This window comes from Onychostoma macrolepis, chromosome 15 (genome assembly GCF_012432095.1).
Source record: "Onychostoma macrolepis isolate SWU-2019 chromosome 15, ASM1243209v1, whole genome shotgun sequence".
NCBI classification, from domain to species: Eukaryota; Metazoa; Chordata; class Actinopteri; order Cypriniformes; family Cyprinidae; genus Onychostoma; species Onychostoma macrolepis.
The window spans coordinates 27,865,411-27,889,468 of record NC_081169.1 but is presented as its reverse complement, the minus strand read 5'-3'; the positions used below and the strand labels follow the sequence as shown (position 1 = coordinate 27,889,468).

Here is a 24,058-nt window from a genome sequence, read left to right as displayed (position 1 = left end):
ACCTTTCAGACATTTTGGGTGGAGCAGAGAGGCAAGTCTTAGCCGGTCACAGGGCGTTTGGCATTTGTCGGGGAGTAATTTCACGTCTGTCACAGATAAAGGGATGACTTTGGAATAATTCCACACGCCTTGTTTCGGTCGAGCGGAAACAGGCAACGGTGCGTGGAGACCGTAATGAAACTCAGTGTGGGGTTTTAACAAGGATGCGTTGGTTTGATAATCACTAGTGAACTTCAGTCTGTGTGTAATATTCATCCTCACAAACATGCAATAAAAAATTCCAGAGCCGAAACATCATTTTACAACCAATGCCGAGTCGAAATTGGAGGGACGTTCACTAAACTTTAGACTCAGAAACACACAGACTTGTGAGGGGCTTGCATAAACTCATTGTTCATACAGTCCTATTCAACTAGTGGCAGCAAACAGAACTACATGACTACATTTCCACAGTTATTTACATTTATTTTAGCTTTCAGAAAAATTTTATGTACATTCATAACACTATACTCGTGTAATATTACTTTGGCATTCATTACAGAAAACAAGTTAAGTCTAATAAATGCCTGAGGAAATGGCAACTATTTTGACATCTTTCTCTCTTCTGACCAGTGCCTCAATCTCTCAATATGTCTTCCTCTTTTGTAAAGATTAAAAAAATATATCATTTAATATAGTTAATTCATTTCTGTTCACCACTATAGATTTACCAATTATGACGACTTTGGTTTCTAAGAACCACGTAAATGAGAAAAGGGTCAATAACAGATAATCAGAGTGTGAAACCTGTTTGATAACAGTAATTATTCCTGCAATTCTGTTTAGTGCCATTAGTAGTACAGAAATGACATGCACTGGGCCAGAATTACGAACAGCTTGCGCCATCGCAAAACCCTCTTTTGGCATCAAAAACTACTGTCAGGATCTACTAAAGTCTCCCAGTGAAAGATTAGGCCTATTTTATTTTTGCAACTGGCCTTGTTGCATATGCATTCGTTGGAGTTCCACTTTTGGACACAACATTTATGGGAAGAGAGTATTTAAACAAATCATTCAAAAAGATTACTGGCATTTGTGCCATTATTTAACACACACACACACACACACACAAAAAGTGTTAACCTATTTTGCACTTGACATGGTTGTGATGGTTGCATTGGTCCTGGCCCTTGCTAATAATTATGCCACTTATAATAATTAAGCCTTAATAGAACCAATAACTTTTAGAATGAAAGATTTTAAAACTTTAGACACTGGAAATGGAAAGTCAAGTCAAGATGCAATGGAAATTGCACTGTTGGATAGAGTCTTCCATTCACATTCTGTCAATAGTAGTAAATTAACTATGCATACTGTGCATAGTATACATACTACATACTTGCAGGACTTGTAAAAGCAAAATAATAGAATGCAATACCAAACATAACTAATTAGATCAACCCCAACCAGAAACCTGCTCTCTAAAACCCTGCATTCCAAAAACATTTCAGCCAATCGGATAGCACCATGGCGGTGGGCATTTCTGATTGGCTAAAAAAGTGTGGGCCACTCTCCTGACTTTTTGTGCTGTTTACAGTCTAGTACTGTCAAAGACATGTGACAACTTTTCACTGATATCTGTCAGGATGTAAAGATATTTTATGCATGATATATAGTAACAGACATCGGCAATGTGGTTTAAATTCATATTGGAAGGCCACTCTGCTTTCTAGATATTTGGCTTCACAAGTGTAACCAAACGAGTATAGAAAGGGAGAGGAGAGCTCAAGAGTGCAGCCAATCTCCTCCTCCACTTGACTTTCTCAAATAAATGCCCCGTTTATGGGTCGGTCACACCTCTGGGGTCTGAAGGCTGGTGACTGTGTGTGTATGTATATATATGATTTATTCGTGTGTGTGTGCGCCTGTGTGTTTGCTGAAGGGGCTCTGGTCTGTTAATAATTAATTATTTTTCCAATCAAACTTTGACCTTCCTTTCTCAAACTCTCTCCAATAGCCGTCTGTCACACCAAAAATGCAAAAAGACAGTCAAGCCTGTGTTTGCCCCAAAAGACACACACCCAAAAACGTCATTCAACCCCAGAGCATTCCTCAATATTCCTTGCCATAATTCAAGTGCATGAAACACCAGAACACTCACTATCAATCAATCAGGTTTTGCACAGAAACACCACACAGTGAATTCAAAACGAGAACGCGCCTCATACGTTCCTTTTTAGCTTATCTTTCCTCTCCAGAAGGAAAACTCCAGAAACTGCATTTCTGCAGCTATTTTAAGCTCCCGTGCTGTGATATCTAGCTACTGCCATTTTAAATCCGGATGTCTGGCTGTAACTAGGAGTCTAAATGTCGCTTTGAGAAAGAACAGAGGGGGGAAAGGAAAAAGGCAGCAGCAGCGAATGAAACTCGCTCTAGTAAAACAGGTTTAGCCGTTACAATGTATCACTCACGCACACACACACGCGCGCTCGTGCGACTTAAACATTGTAACACTGTAACGTTCGAAACCCGCGAAACATTGTAACATTCGAAGCGCGCTGCTGTTCTAAGCGCGTATAAAAGCAGACTAGCGATGCTGAGACGACTAAAACGTGTTATACGCGCAAATATCGCATCGCACAGCAGGCCCCTGCGGCGGCCCCCAGGCTTTCAGAAGCTCTTACCTTGCGCTGCTGTTTCTCCCAGGCCGGATCCAACAGCAGGTCCCGGTCCCAGTCGTTCTCCTGCTCCATGTAGCTCTGCTGTCCGCCCGATGAATACTGAATTTGATTATTAGCGGCGTGATAATCTACCATGTCAGACACCTGAGAACACTGTAAAGACTCTTCCTAACGAAAACCAACAGAAAACAGACTGCAGTAATCGCTTTCGAAGTCTTTGTTGCTCGGTATGAAGTGTCCGCTGCGTGGACTGACAGTATCCCCGACGAGAGAGCGTTCCTCTACCCGTCTGACAAAAATGGAGTAGGAGACGCGCCGCTCCCACTGAGGAGGAGGTAGTAGGCCCGGGAAACTCATGAATATTTAAAAGACAGCTTTACTTATTCAGAAGATATCCGATCTTAGCTCTACCCACAAGAGGGTGGGCTTCTGCCATTGGTTAATCTCGTCAGAGGGTAGTATTTTTAGATCGAAAATGTCGATTTGTGAATGTTGTATTAAAATATTCACAGTGGGGTTCAGAAGTCTGAAAATCTGGTGGTTAATCATATCTAAATATAAAATTTTTTTTTTTATTTTTTTTATGTGATTACACTGTGTATTTGTATAAATACATTGCATTTGTTCTATTAATATGTGATTATATTTTTAAAACGATATAACAATTATATATAAATAAATGGATTATATATATATATATATATATATATATATATATATAATTTTATTTACTTGTTTACATTTAATATAAATTAAATTCAAATAATACAGTTTCAATAGCCATATGTGTGTGTGTGATATATGTATGTATACTTGATACATTTATATATGATATATGAATGTATGTATTATTAAAATAATGCTTACATTATATAAATATATTTTATATACTACCAAATTTCACTAGCTTATTCACTAGTGGTCTCATATAAAATGTATAAAATAATTATTATTCTTATTTGCTATTTATTAAGTTGTATATTTTACATATAATATATTAAATATATTAGATTATCATTTAAGATATTTTATATATTACCAAATTATTTCTATTAGTAAAATAAAATACTTACAATATATAAATATATTTTATATACTACCAAATTTCACTAGTGGTTTCAAATGAATAACATATACAATAAACATTATTCTTATTTACTATTAATTTATGTAGCTACTTATATTATATACTAAACATTTTTATTTCTATTGATCAATCTATCTTTCTATAATACTTCAAATATATACTACTGTACATGTATAAAGTATAATGCTATATAGTACTATATGAAAATGTAATCAAAAGCACAGTGAATAGAAAATTTCAATTTCAATGTTTTTGGCTTGTACAGTGTATCAATGTAACCTGTATCTTCTAACTTTACACACTCACACAAACAGAAAGAGTTGATGTATTATTCATACACTTTCCATGAAACACTCACCAGCCGGTTGCGTTGTTTTTCTAAACTATATACAGTTTTAATAACACACACTGTTTGGTGAAAAACACATGAATGTTTATGACTTGAATTTATTGTGGTTAAACTAGTTTGGTTCTCTGCCAGCTATAAGCTGCTTTATCCTAACATTAATATTTCATGGCGTCTGTCAAAGGGGACGTGAAGTGGGTCAACATCAGACAGATGAGCGCATCAGCCATACGCTGCTGTTTACATTGTTCGTGACACCCAAATCCAGAGCATTAAAGAGCATCACCTCAAACACATCCCCAATGATTGATACTGAGCTTTATCTGTAATATCTTCTCCTCTATTATCCATAAGATTCAAATACATATCAGTCGCTTATTTGAATCATTTTATGTTTTGCAATTCAAAGCAGCAGCAGCAGCCGCATGTTAAAAATCATAGCTGGGACATTTTACAGACCCAAAGCTTGTGTGATTCCTGAACTGATCCGGTCCACACATATTTCATTATCTGGCATATTTCCCTGTCGTTCATGCTCTCAGAAGTTCCCACTGTAATAAATATTAACAGAACATGCCTCCAGAGACAAGAGGAACAACACATTTGAAAATTACAAGTATTCATAAATGAGGAACATTTGGTTTAGTTTAAACAACAAGATCTGAAAAATGTCAGTATATTTATTATTTCTATCATTATTTTATAATATTTATTCATCATTTATAATATTAAATAGTTAGAAATTATATCATAAAATTATAATACTTCATACAATAAAAATACCAAATAAAATTATATAAATTACGTATTTAATGTAAATTATTTAATCATTACTTTATTAGAGTTGCTAATAAAAATAAAAATAACACCAATTTTCATTTTATTACTTTTGTCAGATTATATATTATTTATGAATTTTTATCATTTAATAATATTTTATTTTATTTTATAATACTAAATTGTTATAAAATAATTATATAATAAAAATAAAAGAAAAATGTTGAAATAAAATTACATAAAAATTATAATTTGTTTAATTTGATATTGATGTTACTAGTGGTTAAAAATATTACATCAATTTTCATTCAAATTATAATTTTTATCAGTATATATATATATATATATATATTATTTGTATCATGATTTTATCAAATGTATTTATAATACTAAATTGTTATAAAATAATTATATAATAAAACTATTTTTAATAAAAATATCAAAATAAAATTCTATAGAAAATCATAAATCATTACATTTTTATGTTTTTATGGTTACTAATAAAAATATTACACCAATTTAAAAATAGTGTTAAATAACAAACGTTAAAATTATTATTTTGTCAGAATATGTATTATTTATTATGTCAGGATATATTATTATTATTATTTGTATCATGATTTCATAATATTTACTTATAATTTATAATACAAAATTGTTGTAAAATGATTATATAATAAAAAAAAAAAATAAACATTTATTTGATTTAATTTTATCATGCATACTAATAAAGATATTACACCAATTTTCATTATTATATAAATTTTATTAAGTAAATTCATTAAGTGACATCTGTCCACTAGAAGCAGTAAAACCAGTAAAAGCAAGTAAAAAAAAAAAAAAAAAAAGGTTAATAATTGGTCTCTATAGGTGCTGTGCAATGATACATACAGTAGTTTTGTGTCATATCTGTAATTATAGCATGTATTGTAGCAAAACGGAAACGCTGTATTGACAAATCAGCAAATCAGATGTAGAGCTGTTGGTTGGTCCCTGCAGCTGGTCTGGAATCAGTTGTACATGGTAATGTGCAAGAACTACAAATCAGGAGAAAAATGCATAAATATTCATTTGGCGAACAGTAAATGAATCCCATTTTTTACGAGACAATAAATTCAGCTCTGACTCACATAATAACTGTCAGTCACATTGCGTAAAGATAGTTAAGAAGAATAAAAGATGGTTGGATCAGCCAGGCTGAACATCAAAGGGCTTCAGAGGATGAAATATTGAGTGAGTGAGTGAGTGTGTGTGTGTGTGTGTGTGTGTGTGTGTGTGTGTGTGTATAAGAGGAGTCCGTGCTCTCATGTGTTTCATGTTTTTACCTGTCTGCAGTTTACTGAAATCACTCCCATCCCCGTCATATCAAATGACTGAAACTTGCCTGAAAACAAAAACAAGTATTTTCATTATTATTATTGTTATACAGTGGTGTGAAAAAGTGTTGGCCCCCTTCCTGATTTTAAAATTTTTTGCATATTTGTCACACTTAAATGATTCAGATCATCAAACAAATTTTAATATTACACAAAGATAATGCAAGTAAATACAAAATGCAGTTTTTAAATGATGATATCATTTATTAAGGGAAAAAAGCTGTCCAAACCTACCTGGCCCTACATGAAAAATTAATTGCCCCCTCTTATTAAATCATGAAAGAACTGTGATTAACCACATTATTTTAGAAAGCTGAGTTAAATTTCACTAGCCAAACCCAGGCCTGATTACTGCCAGACCTGTTGAATCAAGAAATCACTTAAATAGATCCTGTCTGACAAAGTGAAGCATGTTTAAAGAGCAACACATCATTCCGCGATCTTAAGAAATTCATAAACAGATGAGAAACAAAATAGTTTACATGTATCAGTCTGGAAAGGGTTATAAAGCCATTTCTAAGGCTTTGGGACTCCAGCAAACCATGGTCAGAGCCATTATCCACAAATAGAGAAAACTTGGAACAGTGGTGAACCTTCCCAGGAGTGGCCGGCCTACCAAAATTACTCCAAGAGCACAAAGACGACTCATCCAGGAGGTCATAAAAGAACCCAGAACAACATCTAAAGAACTGCAGGCCTCACTTGCCTCAATTAAGGTCAGTGTTCATGATTCAACAATAAGAAAGAGACTGGGCAAAAACAGCATCCATGGGAGAGTTCCAAGGCAAAAGCCATTGCTGACCAAAAAGAACACAAAGGCTCATCTCACATTTGCCAAAAAATATCTTGATTATCCCCAAGACTTTTGGGCAAATATTCTGTGGACTGATGCGACAAAAGTTGAACTTTTTGGAAGGTGTGTGTCCCGTTACATCTGGCATAAAACCAACACAGCATTTCATAAAAAGAACATCATACCAACAGTCAAACATGGTGGTGGTAGTGTGATGGTCTGAGGCTGCTTTCTATTAATGTTAATGTTGTGTTTACTTGTGTTATCTTTCATTAATATTTAAATTTGTTTGATGATCTGAAACATTAAAGTGTGACAAACATGCAAAAAAATAAAAAATCAGGAAGGAGGCCAACACTTTTTCACACCACTGTGTGTGTGTGTGTGTGTGTGTGTGTGTGTATAATTTACATTATTTTTATTAGCAATAGTTGCAGTATTTTGAGAAACCCTAGAAAACTAATATTTTTATTTTTCTCTCTCTCTCTCTCTCTCTCTCTATATATATATATATATATATTTATTTATTTATTATTTTATAGAAAACTTTTTTCTGGAAAATTTTCTTTCTTCAGCAATGCCATTCACACACTGAAAAAATTTTCAAGTAGAAGAACTGAAATAGTATTTGCTTTTAAAATGTATTCCAAATGTAATTTTATTTACAACTTTTTAAAATAAATAATTTTCTGTTTTAATTTTAATTTGAAGTCATTTTAAGTTTTAGTAATTTTGCCATGATTTGACGTTTTTATTCAATTTTGTAAATGTCTATATTTTTAATATTAGTTTTTAATATTTTTTATTTTATTTTTAGTTGTATGTTTACAGTATTTAAATTCTAAATGAAACTAAATGACCTAATGAAAATTAGAAACGTATCCTTAAGTTGGTTTTAGTTTTTGAGAACTATAGTAGCCCTGCAGTCCACCCACATTTACTCCCACCTCAAGATGCTCCAAACCCAAATGACTTTCTTTCTTCCTTGAATTTTTGAGGAATATCCTGCTCATTATTTTCATTTAATGACCAGAAAAAGACTAGAATAGTTTAAAAATCTGCATATGGAACTAGATGAAATGCATTTTTGCATCTTTAAGTGTGGATTTAGTGTTCAAGTGTTTGTGGCGCTTTGCAGTAACTGTTTAATGTGACTTTGATTTGTGTGCTCTCTTACGCATCATGCAGTCCAGTTTCATGAGCAGGAAGAGGAATCCTGGGAAGCTGACGGTCATATCTGGCTCGGTGTAGCGCAGGCCGATCAGCTGCATTATGAATTCATCCACCCGTATGCCTAGACCAGAGCAGACGAGCTCAGATCAACCTGATCATCAGCATTCCTCTCAATGTGTTCAGACTCACGACAGCAGATGAATGAACAGGTTTCTCTCCTGACAGCTGGGTGTGTGTGTGTGTGTGGGGGAGAGTGTTTCACAGTGTGTGTTCATTCTCAATAAGTGTTGCGTCAATGAATGCATTTGCATGTACAGGGTGTGTGTTCATGCTCATACTTGCATTTGTGTGTGTGTGAGTAAGTGTGTGTCATAGGTTTCACCTGCTGCTGTCAGAGCGGGTGGGATTTCTAGATAATCCAGTGCCTGGTTCTTGTTTTTGTCGAATGTCATAAAAATTCCCTATAAAAACACAGACAGACAGACAGATGGGTGAATAAATCACAGGATCAAGTCTTTATTTGATCTAAGATAGTCAAGAATATTAATCCATGCCTTCAAGCAATAGTTACACCTTTTCTACAAGATTTTTAAAAATCTGCTGCTACAAATTGATGAGTAAAGAAGGTGTGTTTTAGCTTTTTACGTTATTTAATTTATGAAGATAGTGTAAATTAAAATATTATACATATACATACATACACATATATATGTGTGTGTGTATATATATATATATATATATATATATATATATATAAATTAAGTTATATTTACTATACAATAATATTAAATGGAAAACACATAAAATATATTTGAATATATTATATCTAATTAAATAATATATATTTAATATTTATATTTTGTAATATTTTATAATAAATATATTTTGTAATTTACTACAGTAATAATAATAATAATAATGAAAAATAAAAATGTAAAATATATATTTTAAATATATTCAATTATGTAATTTACTATAATAATAATAATAATAATAATAATGAAAAATAAAAATGTAAAATATATATTTTAATATATTCAATTGTAATTGTACAGTCCTATCATATTTTGTACATGCATTATATAAAATAGAATTAAATAAATTATATACATATATTCAACTCGTAAATGATCTTTGTAACATGACTTGAACGCACCATATGATTCAATCAGTCATGTGACATGATAACACACTGCTTCACCTTCTACAGTTTCGTCCTCATTGTAATCAAACACACTCTGCATGCTTAAAATACCGCAAAGAGCCGAATCTCCTCACCGTCCACTTCCGGAGTTTTTCCCACAATGCCTGGAACTCTGTCAAGTCGAGTCGTCCCATTCCTTGGCTCTGATTGAAGGTGTTAAGGTGACATTCCAATCTCCACCCAATCTTATACATTCTTGTGAAACGCACCATAAAATACCACACCCACCCACATCCACCCGCGGCTACTGAGATAAGACATCCGCTACGATGAGAATAAAATACTAGCATATATACCGTATAACACATGCCATACTATTCTTAGAAATAGAATGTGAAACGAACTGTTGCGTGTTACACTACCGGTCAAAAGTTTGGAATTTTTGAAAGAAGTTTCTTCTGCTCACCAAGGCTGCATTTATTTGATCAAAATATAAAGAGTTAAATTGTGAAATATAATTACAGTTTAAAATAACTGTTTTCAATTGTAATATATTGTAAATTGTAATTTATTGTTATGATGCAAAGCTGAATTTTCAGCATCATTACTCCAGTCTTCAGAGTCACATGATCTTCAGAAATCATTCTAATATGCTGATTTGCTGCTCAAGAAACATTTCTGATTATTATCAGTTTTAAAAACCGCTACCATTCAAAATTACTATTCAAAGGTTTTGGGTTAGTACTTTTATTTTTATTTTATTATGTTGTTTAAGAAATAAAACGTTTGTTCAGCAAGGATAAATTCAATTGATCAAAAGTAAAGACATTTATAATGTTACAAAAGATTCTATTTAAAAAAAAAAAATGCTGTTCTTTTTAACTTTCTATTCATCAAAGAATGCTGACAAACAAAATGTATCACAATTTACACAAAAATATGAAGCAGCACAACTGTTTTCAACATTGATAATAATCAGAAATTTTTCCTGAGCAGCAAATCAGCATATTAGAATGATTTCTGAAGATCATGTGACACTGAAGACTGGAGTAATGATGCTGAAAATTCAGCTTTGATCGCAGCAATCAATTATATCTTAACATATATTAAAATAAAAAAATTATTTTAAATTGTAACAATATTTATGTTGTAAGAATTTTTCTGTTTTTACTGTATATTTGATCAAATAAATGCAGCCTTGATGAGCAAAAGAGACATTTTTAAAAACATTTTAAAATCATAATGATTCCAAACTTTTTTGGGGTAAAAAAAAAATTGTCTAAACTTTTGGCATCCCAATACAATATCAAGTCAGAAATGAGATGTTAACAATCAAACTTTCCATTAATGCTAGACGATTCATCACACTAGAAATGCAGGATGCGGTTCACCACACTAGTTTTATATTGCACAATTTATGCCATCTGCAAACAGAAAATCGCATTCTATGCTAAGTATTTATAATGCATACAGCAGAAATTGTAAGTGTAGTATGCAATCATGCTATTAAAGCATGACCATGCATTCTTAAAGATTTAGTCATTTCAATTCAATGTTTAGCGGTTTATCTAGTTCTATTCTGTGTCCATGCACACTAACCAGTGCGTTTGTTAGGACAGTGTATATCAGAAGTGCACTAGCTATGCAGGATACATCCATGAGCACCACGAAGCTCTTGCAGTGCTCCAAACTCAGCTGCTTCTCGCTACCTGCAAAGACTGACCGGGCAGAAAACAGGAAACAGAAACAATATCATACACCTCACTTCCTCACAGGTTACCACATCACTTCCTGCATGGTTTTCAACTCTGCTAGCAGAACTAATGAAAAGAATTGCATTATAATGGCACAGCGAACACGACTTCTCCTGCAAACCACATTTAACATTGAAATGCAAATGTAGAAAAAAAAGAAGTGAACAGATGAAAAACAGCTTGTGAATAAACATGTTCTCACCTCCTTTGGCAATGGCTTCTGTCAGCAGGTTATACAGATCCAAAGGGCTACAGTAAGGCCCCTATAGACAACACATGTAAAAACATTCACATGCATATGACATTAGAGCTACATATTAGCTTTAAAAATACATGCACACACTCAATAGCACTGTATTGTGCGGCTCAACGTGGAAGTAAGGTGTTTTTACCTTGACACAGTGTTTGACAAAGAGATCTCTGGCTTCATTTACAGACAGCAGACCTGCGAGACGTGGAGACATCGGCTACACACACACACACAGACACGCAGAAACAATTTAAAACCAACAATTAAATGGACCCAGTGATTATAAATGATCAAAGCAGTGAAACTAGATCAACTTCGGTGTAGTTTTACCGGTGTAATCGAGATTGCGTCTACTCCTGGTCTCTCAACAGCTCTGCAAACACACAAACACACATATCTATTGACATATGTAGCAATTTATTATGTTAAAACAAAGAAAAAAGTAAAGCATCTTTTGCTAATGTTCTCATCAAGTCATGAAAACACTATTTCTGAGTTTTCACTGAACGTTCAAACAGTCCAGGTTTTAAAATGTTGAGGAAACATTCCATTTTATGTTTTAAAAAATTATGAGAATGTTACTTTTGAAATGTCACTCAAAAGAAGTAGTGACAAACATGGGATGTAAAAAACATCCCGTGAATAATATAGCCTATAAATGTTTTTTGTGCTATTGTCTTGAGAACATTATTAAAGACCAGGTTTGTTTATAACTTTGAGAGAACCTTGGCAGAATGTTCCATGTTATCTGGGATTTTACAACTTTTGGAGTTCTCAGTTTTGTTTCATTTAAGTATTTATTTTGTCTCTCGTGTTTCTCCTAAAACTCATTATGGGAAATAAAAATAGACACACAATACCTGTCATATAGTAAGAGCATAGAGGTGTAGCATTAATGTGAATGCTAGCTCAGCAGTGTTGTTATTGCTAACTAAAACTATTAAAAATGACTTGAATTAAAATGAAGTTGACTTAACTTAAAAAGAACTTAAAAATTATAATGAACTTAAAAAAACTTGCATTAGTAACTAACTGAAATACACAAGTTTAAGTAGAATAAAATAGAGCTAAATAAAAATATTTGAGAAAAAAGCTAATACAAAAGATAAAAGCACATTCTAAAACTTTAAATAAAATGAAAATTGAAAATATATAAATAAAAGCTAATAACTTTGGATAATAAGAATTTTTATATTAATTGCATTTAAATTAAAAGAGAAAACCATATATTATTACTAATTATAAAATAAATGTAATATTAAAATACTTTAGTAGTACATAAATAATACTAAAATAGCACAGCAGCTCAGATCATTTGCTCTTGGTGGAAATGTTTGAGTTTCATATCGAGATTTCTGATATTTGATCGTAGCATTTCCATCCCGTCAAATCCAAGTAAAGTTTGAGATGATATCAGTAACGTGTGCATTAGATTACTGGGCTCTGTTTCTCAGAATAAACACCCAAGATTTGTTCTGTATTTAGTCCCACTGCTGTCAAACAAGATTTTCAAGAGATCTTGTTTGTGATTCTCCTGCATGTGGGTGAGCTTCACTCACGTGGTTTTGTTTGCTTTCTCGGTCAGGACTCTCAGAAGGAATTCTCCCTCCTGACTGGTCTCCGAAGTGCTGGGAATGATGATGTAATGACCGGGCGCCAGGCGACCGCGAATCACCAGCTCCTGTCGTGGTACGTGACTAAGATCTTTAGTAGTGCTGAGCACCGGCTTCAACTGAGACACTTCCCAAGAGGAGAGGAAATCACGCTTGGATCGGGCCTGATCACATACACACACACAAACATTACACAGAGACATAGAGACACTAATATACTCAAATCATGTCAGAATGATCGCAGAAGATCTAGATTCCTCTTTTTCTTTTATTTTCATATAATATATAATACAATGTAGTACAATATTATGTATGTGACCCTGGACGACAAAACCAGTCTTAAGTGTCAATTTTTTCAAAATTGAGATTTATACATCATAGGAAAGCTGAATGAATAAGCTTTCCATCTATGTATGGTTTGTTAGGATCGGACAATATTTGGCTGAGATTCAACTATTTGAAAATCTGGAATCTGAGGGTGCAAAAAAATCTAAATATTGAGAAAATCGCCTTTAAAGTTGTCCAAATGAAGTTCTTAGCAATGCATATTACTAATCAAAAATGAAGTTTTGATACATTTACGGTAAGAAATTCACAAAATATCTTCATGGAACATAATCTTTACTTAATATCCTAATGATTTTTGGCATAAAAGAAAAATCGATAATTTTGACCCATGCAATGTATTTTTGGCTATTGCTACAAATATACCCCAGCGACTTAAGACTGGTTTTGTGGTCCAGGGTCACATATTATACTGCTTCCTTTAAGCAATACAAATATTTAATATAGCTGCAAGCAGCGATGGCGGGCCCAAGCCGTCAGTGCAAACGCCACCCCGCTGGCATCAGGAAAACTGTGCCCAGCGGGTACATGCATTACAGTAACCTTCTGGCAGTCTGGTTTTGAGGGATACAGCAATGAAAGGGTTAATCCAAACTATCAAGACTGTGAAAGACACACACACACACACACACACACACACACACACACACACACACAACAATATATAAAATTTTGGTAACACTTTCAATAATGTTTCAGTTATTAACATTAACAATATTAATTAATATGAACAATAATTATATAGCTTTTATTAATGTTAGTCTCTCTCTGTCCTCTTTCTCTCACACACACTCACACACACACATAAAGAACAATATGTAAATCTTTTGTAACACTTTTCAACAAGTTTTTTGTTTTTAACATTATATTAGTTAAAATGAAGTTAACATGAACAATAATTTTATAGCATTTATGAATCTTGGTTAATGATATGTTCAAAATTGACTACTACATTATTAATTAAAATTTCTGGTTAATGTACATCAATTACTGTACCATGAACTAACATAAAGAATTTTTTACTAACACAAAGAAATATAGTAAAACATATGTTGCTCATACTTAGTTTGTTAGTTTTGAATTAACTAATGTTAAAAACTATATTATTGAACTATACCAGTTAACATGAACGATAATTATATAACATTTATTAATGTTAATTAATGTTAAGTTAAAATGTATTAATACATTATTAAAATTTAAAGTTGTATCTTAACATTAGTTTATGTACTATGAATTAACATACAATTAATATTTTTAATGTTAGTACTAACTAACATTAAATAAGATTAATAAATTATTTTAAAATATATTGTTCCTTTTAGTTCGTGTTAATTAATGCAATAACTTATGTTAACCAAAGAGACCTTAATGTAAATTGTTACCAATATTTTTTATAATCTATAACTATTTAAAAATATAAATAAATAAATAATAATAATAACAACTATATATATATATATATATATATATATATATATATATTATTGACCTTATTGGAAATTGTTGCCAACAATTAAAAAAAAAAAAATTAAATTTTAATTAGCTATAAGCATTTCTGAAACAATCATATAAAACTATATTAGCAGTAAAATACATATTAACTTATTTTATGTATATATTTCTTATTCTGTTTAACTGAAATGAGCAGTAAAGGGTCAATATTTAAAATATTTCTTATCCTATCAGTGAAAGTTTAAGATACATAAAAGTTGTAATGATTTTCCTTTAAAGATTTTTCAAAATGATTTTAATGCTGTATAGGCATTTCTACAATAATTATGTAAAAGTATACTGACAGTACAGAACATTTCAGCTAATTCTATGCATTATTTTTCATTCTGATACACAGACAGGCAGATCAGGCAGCTCATGAGGTTTAAGGTTATGCCTCCATCTGGTGGTCATCCTTGGTATTACACTCTTCACCTTTAAACCAATTTCAGTGATAATTTTAATTGTTTTGTGGCCCCTGAGCATGATACATTTTTTAAACTAAGCATGTTTCCTCAGAATGACTTTTTCCATGTATATAAAAAGTTTTGAAGTGTTTGGAAGCTGCACTTTAAAGATATAAGAAAATTACTGCTATCTTTTTTTACTGTTACTTTAATAAATCAGCATTGCCACACCGTTCGAGATATCCTAAATCCTTCCGCAATTTAAAATCTTTAGTATATTGGCATCATGTTGACAAAGTTTGGTGTGAACTACTTGTTTCTGCTTGGAGGAGAAAAAATTAAAATAGCCGACTTCCTGTTGGTCATAGCTAATGACTGCTAATGATAGTCTAAATAAAAAAAAATAAAAAGAATAATAATAATAATAATAATAATAATCCTTAGGGAAACAATAGGGCCCTGCGCCTTACTGGCTTGGGCCCTAAATATATAATATATATTATATAATACAATAACTATACATTTATAAATAATCAACAATATGATATGTAATAAAGAGACTAGTTCTTCAATTCTTCAATATTAAAAATGTAACATTTCATAAATAATATTATATATACTAAATAATATATATTATTTATTAAAGTCACTAGTTCTTCCTTTGAAGCATTACAATATATAATAAAATATAATATAATAAATATATTATATACTACAAATAAAAAATGTGAACTGAAATAAAACATAATATAAAAAAATTTAACTAATTTTATTTTAGCTAGTTGCCAAGCCAACATTTTTTCATTTTTATTTAGTTTAACTTGATGTACTATAATAAAAAATAATTGTAAAAAAGCTCCTTAAAATGACAAAAACACACAACAAAATGACTAAAATGTTAACTAAAATTAAAATGTAAGCGGGAAATATTAAAACAAAAATTAATTTAAAAATATTTAGAAAAACTATAATAGTATCTCAATGATAGTAAAACAATATTGCTTCATTTTAGCAGTCTGAGAACTTGCTGGAAACAGCGAAACTGATAAAGCCAACCAATCGGATTGCAGCTTGCACGTCCAATAATACAGACTTGAAACACATGTGTGAAACCTTGTATATGTGCAGCGCGACGGGGAACAGCATTCCTCTCTGACGGGTGTGTTTCTGCATGAGCGCCAGCAGGAATGAGCACGTTAGTTCAGGGTCACTGGGGTCGTCGTCCTCCTCCAGCAGGGTCAGATTGAACTGAGGAGGCCCTACAAACACAAACAGGGACTAGTTCTGCTTTTGAAGCGGGATGATATTGGTGCATGTGTGTGAACAGTGATGCTCATGTACCTTGCTGAGGAATCCAGCGTCCGTGATGCAAAGTACATTTCCAGGGCTTTTTGACTCCGCTCTCACTCAGCGTGTCTTCGCTCAGGTGACAGACCTCCATTGTGTCAAAGTTCTGGCAGAAATCTGCCGGAGACATCCTGATGGGCAGAGAGAGAAGACGATGAACCTGCCAACGGCAATCTAAACCAATCAGAGAAGAGTCTGAATATGAGTCAGCCAATCAGAGAGAAGACCGGCTCACCAGAATTCTCCATCATCGTGCTGTTTTCTCTGCACACGCCGCTGCTCTTCAGGGCTCACCATATTCCACTCCATCCTAAACACACACATTACACAAATTATTAAACAACAATCTTAAAAACACCTGGCTAAACATTTTCTTGGCTATCAAAACAAAGAAATATCAATATTTTGCATTTTATCTAATGTGTAATATTTACATCATTTATGCATTTTTGAGATGTCTTAAGAAAGATTTGTCCCAAAACTATAGTTAAATACATACACATATGTCTATTCAGCAAGGATGCATTCAATTAATCAAAAGTGACAGTAAAGACATTTATAATGTTACAAAAGGTTTCTGTTTCAAATAAATGCTGTTCTTGTGATCTTACTATTCATCAAAGAATCCTGAATAGATCACAAAAATAAGAAGCAGCACAACTGTTTTCAACATTGATAATAATAATAAATGTTTCTTGAGCAACAAATTAGAATTGTAATAACCTTTCACAATATTACTGTTTTTACTGTACTTTTAATCAAATCAGTGTAGCCTTAATGTGCATAAAAGTCTAGGTTAAAAAAATTAAAAAATTAAAAAAGGTTTGTTATTTGAAATAAAATGATATATATTTCGCACCCTTTTTTGTCACTCCAAGGCCCCTCCCACTCAGTATTACCCCACGGGTTCCTGATCCGCACCAGCTCGACTTGACCGGTCGAAGTCTTGACCTGAAACACACATCAATCAAACTCCGTCTGAAGAGCAGTGAAGTTTGCAGGACTTGCTGTGTTTGTCTTCCAGCTGTTTGAGGTGTATTCTGACCTCACGGCCTTTAGAGGGTGCTGCGCGCACACAGAAACATTCATCTACAGTACATACTGCTAAATATTGTGTATATAATGCATAGGCCTAACTTAAATGCCTGACAAAGGTTGTAATTTTTAAACATTTCTGTTGCAGTAACAAAAAAAAAAAAAGAAGTGGGATGTCTTATATTTTCTTGTAAAGAGTATGTGAAACCAAATCCAATAGTTTTCTAATTAAGTCACTATGTTGTATGCTAAATTCAAGCAACTTTTGAGAGCGAGATGAATGATGTTTAACATGTGGCTTTTAGAAGACAATTAATACTCAGTAATATTGTCAATTTAACTGCACTGGCTGACACTACAGGGTGAGAACTAAATTTAAACTTGAATAATGACGGTATCAAATCTGTCAAAAACTGAATTTGCAAAATGATCATGGAATATTTTTTTATATTTCTTACAGTAAAACCTCTGAAACAATCTGCTTTATAAAAAGTGCTATATAAATAAATATTTGTAATAATAAAGTTAACTGTTCCCTTAACAAAAACATTCCGGCAAGGTTCTCTCAAAGTTATCAACAAACATTCTTCCAGTAACATTTAACATTCATTTGTGATTATAATGTTTTTTCTACTAAAGTTCTACTAACTTTATTTTCACCCAAAATATAATGTAATTGGAACGTTTATTTATTATATTCTAAGAACTTAATGTCGATTAGAACACCATTGAAAAGTTCCAAAAAAAACCTCTCAAAAACACTAGCGGTGTGCCATTCTGTTGTTATTTAAGCTGATGGCGCCCTCTGGTGGAAAGCTGAGACACTAATGAAACATAAATCAAGAGCTGGCTTGACAGACAGACAATGACAGAGAGAGAAAAACACGCAAGGTAACATTTCACCCTCACCGTCTCCAAACCGGTCACAGAATAGGCATGTCTGAACAAAATCCCAAACTCATTGCTCTTCTCAAGGGGACCCTGCACAGAGACAATAGAATACCTTCACAAAACAAAGAAAACTCTTTCCTGGAACTCGACAAAGAAGAAGAACACAACAAAGAGGGAAGAGCACGCGTACACATGCGAGTTTACAACATTCTGATTTCTAACATTCTGGAATGCTGGTTAACGATCTGGGAAGAACCTGCGAGTTCTGATCAGTGAACTGTAACTAAAGTGCCTTCGAGCAAGTAGCTGAACTTACTAAACATGTAATTGTATATGGCAACGTCACGGACACAAATTCCAGCAGAGAGTATAGATAAAAGATCTGTTCTGTTCTTTTACTGTTTAATCATGTTTTTGTGCACTACTGTTCAAAAGTATGGGGTCAGTAATTTTTTTTTTTTTGAAGAAGAAATGCATTATTATTGGTTTCCACAATAATATACATTGACAATTAAAAAAAAATGTTTCTTGAGCAGCATATTAGAATGATTTCTGAAGGATCACGTGACACTGAAGACTGGAGAAATGATGTTGAAAATTCAGCTTTGATCACAGGAATAAATTACATTTTAAAATGTTTTCAAACAGAAAACAGTTATTTTAAATTGTAATAATATTTCACAATGCATCAAAAGAAACTTTTTAAACAAACATTAAAAAAAATCTTACCAACCCCAAACTTTTGAAAGATAGTGTATATTTTCACAAACAGTGTGGGGGGGATTTAACATGATTAAAAACTTCAATTTCAGTCTGTTTCACATAAAAAGCACTGCTTCATAAGTGCTTTATTGGAGCTTAATAGCCCCAGTCCCCTTTCACTTTCATTGTATGAAAAAGAGCAGCATGAACATTCTACTAAACATCTTCTTTTGTGTTCCACAGAAGTCATCATACAGGTTTGGAATGATATGAGGGAGAGTAAATGATGAGAGAATTGCTATTTTTTGGTGAACAATCTCTTTTAATAAGCCATGTGGAGAAAGCATACCCTTGTGTTAGCACAGTTGATCAGAGCTCCTTTCTGCACCAGCGAGCGCAGGAAAGAGCCCAGCGTTCGAGCGTCAGACGGCACCACGAACTCCTCTGTAACCCCACCCGTCATGTCCGCCATCGCCTCATGAGGGAAACCCATGTTCAGAGCGCTGTAACCACCCTTCAGCCTGAGAAAAAGACAGAAAAGACAATCTGAAGAACAGAAAATAAGCAAAAGCAGTGTGTGTGCATGCAGAGCTCACCCTCAGACCTACCAAGATGTTAAAGAGTTTGTTTCTTCATCAGAACAGTTGTGGAGAAATGTAGCATTTCATCACTTGCTCATCAACGGATCCTCTGCAGTGAATGGGTGCCGTCAGAATGAGAGTCCAAACAGCTGATAAAATATCACAATAATCCACACCACTCCAGTCCATCAGTTAACATCTTGTGAGGACAAAAGCTGCATGTTTGTAAGAAACAAATCCATCAAGACGTTTTTAACTTTAAACTGTTGCTTCTGGCCAAAATATAACGCTTCCTCCAGGGAAAAAAAGGCCATCCCCTGTTGTTTCTAACATCAAAATCCATCCACATATTTGTTTAGAGCTGTTTTGGACTGTTTTTGGTTGAAAATGGTGCTTGATCTGTGCAGATTTCTTTCCTGATTCAGATGTGACAACTTTTTCACTCGAGTGGAGTGGTGTGGATTACTTGTGGATTATTGTGATGTTTTTATCAACTGTTTGGACTCTCATTCTGACGGCACCCATTCACTGCAGAGGATCCATTGGTCAGCAAGTGATGCAATGCTCAATTTCTCCAAATCTGATGAAGACACAAAATCAACTACATCTTGGGTGTCCTGAGGGCAAGTACATTTTCAGCAAATTTTCATTTTTGGGTGAACGTTTCCTTTCATATTCTATATAATGCAATGATATTCAGGCATTTTTAAGCAGCCAAATATTCCACTTACTTTGCATAAGCTTTTTCCAGTAGAGCGCTCCAGAATTCTTCTTTGTTTGAGGAGCGCAGATAGATCAGCTGACCGTTTTGTGTCGGCAAGCGGTCATCGACTCGCACCTTAATCCACTCACCATACTGCCAAAACTACAGACAGAGAGACACCGTTAAAACCATCACAACTGCCTCATTCTCTACGGTAACACACGGTACTAACCAGAAAACTGAAGCAGCCATTGTAACCCAGCTGAAAACCTTGGCCTGAGGGAACGACGCGATCCAGAAGAGAAGGGTAGAGAGAGAGAGACGCCACCGCAGACAAGAACCAGCAGTCACCTGAGAGAGAGAGTCAAAGCACATTAAACCCGTTAAAACATGTTTTAGGTATAATTTGGTTTTAAATGATGAATCTAATGAAATGTGGTGAAATAAGTTTACTCTGCTTGTTCTTAACTGCTTTTACTTCAGGGCTTTCTACATTTAATATTAAATGGAGACCCAACAGAAAACCAAAATTGTTAATCATAAAGTAAACAAAAGCATTCTTAAAAATGAAACATTTAAAATGGCTTATTAACAAATAATGGTCAAAGGTTTGGAATAATTCAGATTTTCAGGACATTAAAGTCTCATCTACTCACCAAGGTTGCATTTATTAAATATTTCCTTTTCGTTATGGTCACTTTTGATCAATTTAATGCATCCCTGCTGAATAAAAGTATTTATTTATTTATTCTATTTTTTTAATCAAACTTACCCCATACTTTTAATTGGTATGGTTCCCATGAAAACACGAAGCAGCACAACTGTTTGATAATACCTATGTTGATTAATATCAACACTGAAAATAATCAATGTAAGCAGCAAATCAGCATTTTAGAATGATTTACAATGAAAATTCAGCTTTCATCACAGATATAAATTATATTTAAAAAATATATTGCAATAGAAAACACTTATTAAATAATATTTCACAATTTTACTGTGCTTTTTAACAAATATGCAGTTTTGGTGAGCATAAGAGACTTTTTGTCATTTTTAACAGATTTTGGATCTTTTTTAATCTTCTGTTTTATTCATGTTTTTGAGAATAAGGGCATCATGCAACCTGCCCATGTTTGCATTTGTCTAATGTGATGAGCTTCTAAGTGACGGATCAATTTGCACCAAAATATTATAGAGTTTGATTGTAGGCATGATCTTTGACATTAAAAGAAAAGATATATGGGAAGTGTTGCACTTGCATCTAGCTTTGTGTGCTCCGGACCTGTGACGCACCAGATGAGAGCCACTGCTTTACAGCAAACACTAAAGCTATTTGGAGCCACAACATGCTGCTTTTATGAAGAACAAACGATGTGTTATATGAGAACCTGCAAAAAACCTGCAGCACCTGTTTTATTCTCAGTCTGAATTCTTATTGTTTTAATGGTTCGGCATTAAATTCTCACTTAGAACTCCCTGGCAGACGTCCATACGTGTGGCTCCATCCGCGATAAACTGAGGAAATGGACAGATCTCCTGGAAAACAAGAGGAGAAAATATGAAAGGTCATTTCAGGGTCAAATGAGACTGAGGAACAGGAATCATTTTACCAAAAAAAAAAAAAACTTTAGATTTTATTATATTCACTGATTTAAAGAATCTATTCTGACTCAAGTTGAAAAAGGTTCTTTATAAGAAGAAAGTTCTTTTCTGAAGGAACCAACAGTGTAAAAGGAAGAGCTGCAATAGAAACATTACAGTTGAGGAACATTCGGTTTCTAAACTGTTTCCTCCTTTGGGCAGTTTGTGTATGTGGCAGCTGCTCACCAGACACAAGCCTGGACAGTTCTTCACTCAAACAGACCTGAATCCTGCATGACATTTCAAACTATATGCAGCTTGCTTTTACATTTGGAATAATTAATATTCCACAAAATATAAAGCAGCACAACTGTTTTCAACATTGATAACAATCAGAAATGTTTCTTGAGCAGCAAATCAGCATATTAGAAGAGTAATGATGCTGAAAATCTCATTTTACATTGTATTCACATAGAAAACAGTTATTTTTAATTCTAACAATATTTCACAGTATTACTGTTTTTACTGTATTTGTGATCAAATAAATGCAGCATAGGCGGGCAGAAAAACACTGAATTATTCCAAACTCATAAATTTTAAGACATTAAATATTTTAAATCCTATTATTTAAAGACCTTTAATTTAGTATTTACCCTAACTATTAGCACTGTTCCTTTGATCAAGAGCCTTGGCTCCAGGGGAAGTGATTGTAAAGTGCCTGCTAAATGACTCCTTACTTACTTTACAGCATCTACGTGTCCTTTATAAACCTTACAGCAATAAGAGACCCAACAAGTGAGTAAATCATGCACTCTCAGAAATAAAGGTACAAAAGCTGTCACTGGGGTGGTACCTTTTCAAAAAGTACATGTTTGTACCTAAAGGGTCCATTTTGGTACCTTAAAGGTACATATTAGTACTTAAAGTGTGCATATTTGAACCAAATAGGTACAGAAGTGTAACTTTTGAAAAGGTACCACCCCAGTGACAGCTTTTGTACCTTTACTTCTGAGAGTGTGGGGTAATTTTAATTTTTGGGTGAACTAACCCTTCAGTATTTGATATACGTTTTCATAACGTTGAGAGAAAACGTTTTAGAACAACATTTTCAAAACGTTCTTACGATGTTATTTGAACTTGATGAACATTCTGAGAAATGTTTCTGCTACCTTTAAATAGCGTCCTAATCACGTCAAGAAAACTGGACGCTATTTTAACGCTCTTAGAATATTAAACATAAACGTTCAAATAACATCGTATTTTAGGGGAAAATAAAGTTAGTAGAAAGTTGTAAGAAATGTTTTTGTAACCTTTAATCATGACAAGAAACCTGGACATTTCAACGTTTTAGAAACATTTAAAAACAACATTCCCACAACGTTTATCAAATAAATTGGGAAAGAACAAGTCAGAATGTTGTTTAACATACAGATATGTGCATTATATGTAATCATATGGCTGTCGGGAGGTGTGTGCTGTGCTGTCACTTTAGCTCACCTTTGGTCGTTTCCAAACCACATTGGTCTGAATGGGCATATTCTGCACCGGGAACTTCGCGTCCGTGTAAAGTCCGTCCTGCAGAGGAAGACCGGAGGTGGGAGACCACAGCAGCGTCGGGCTGCCCAGCCTCTCCCAGGGGTTCGAACTGGAGTCTGTGCTCGTTTGTTTCTTTATTTCGGACATACTGGAGTGCGTAAAAAAAAACTCCTGCCTCGGGGCTCGACTTCTATTCTGAATCGATGTGTTTGGAAACGAGTAGGCTATACCTGAATGCACAATTACACCATTCAAGTTACTCCTGATGTCAAAAATGTCAACAAGTCGCCAGTCTGTGGTAAAGTGGGCGTAAAGCAGGTCTTCCTTAACTTAACGAGTTTACCTCCAAACAACTCCGCCCTCCATCCGCTGCCGCGTTCACCTGCGCGCCGCGCGCTTACAAACACTGCCAAAACGAAAACATCTTCATCATAAACAACAACCTTTACCACGGTGGAACATG

The 24,058-nt window shown here is 33.7% G+C and overlaps 2 protein-coding genes across 6 annotated transcripts in view; both read right to left on the bottom strand.

Annotated features, from left to right (window-relative positions):
* Positions 1-2,995, bottom strand: part of actn4 (actinin, alpha 4) — a 45,875-nt gene extending 42,880 nt beyond the window's left edge. For 3 of the 5 annotated variants that reach the window (XM_058799188.1, XM_058799187.1, XM_058799186.1), the window contains exon 1: positions 2,664-2,995. In XM_058799188.1, the coding sequence (XP_058655171.1) occupies positions 2,664-2,795 (132 nt within the window). In that variant the 5' untranslated portion in view covers positions 2,796-2,995. The remainder of the gene's footprint in view (positions 1-2,663) is intronic. The other 2 variants (XM_058799185.1, XM_058799184.1) reach the window with 1 other exon arrangement.
* Positions 2,996-5,639: 2,644 nt separating this feature from the next.
* On the bottom strand, positions 5,640-24,039 carry zgc:85932 (uncharacterized protein LOC405875 homolog). Its single transcript, XM_058799042.1, has 20 exons — positions 23,557-24,039; positions 21,945-22,014; positions 20,711-20,829; positions 20,507-20,640; positions 19,544-19,715; positions 18,511-18,582; positions 17,426-17,517; positions 16,802-16,876; positions 16,561-16,697; positions 16,333-16,478; positions 12,920-13,137; positions 11,691-11,733; positions 11,503-11,577; positions 11,313-11,373; positions 11,010-11,074; positions 9,491-9,559; positions 8,595-8,673; positions 8,217-8,333; positions 6,196-6,254; positions 5,640-5,907 (listed from the first exon to the last, which is right to left on the bottom strand). The coding sequence occupies exons 1-20, from the start codon at positions 23,740-23,742 to the stop codon at positions 5,881-5,883; spliced, it is 2,016 nt and encodes a 671-aa protein (XP_058655025.1). The 5' UTR covers positions 23,743-24,039; the 3' UTR covers positions 5,640-5,880.
* Positions 24,040-24,058: the final 19 nt, after the last annotated feature.

Coding starts and splice junctions, on each gene's coding strand:
- zgc:85932 (XM_058799042.1), bottom strand. CDS start 23,742: ATGTCCGAAATAAAGAAACAAACGAGCACAGACTCCAGTTCGAACCCC. Junction 22,015..23,556: donor TGGTTTGGAAACGACCAAAG/GTGAGCTAAAGT, acceptor CTTGTTTTCCAG/GAGATCTGTCCATTTCCTCA. Junction 16,698..16,801: donor CACGATGATGGAGAATTCTG/GTGAGCCGGTCT, acceptor TCTGCCCATCAG/GATGTCTCCGGCAGATTTCT.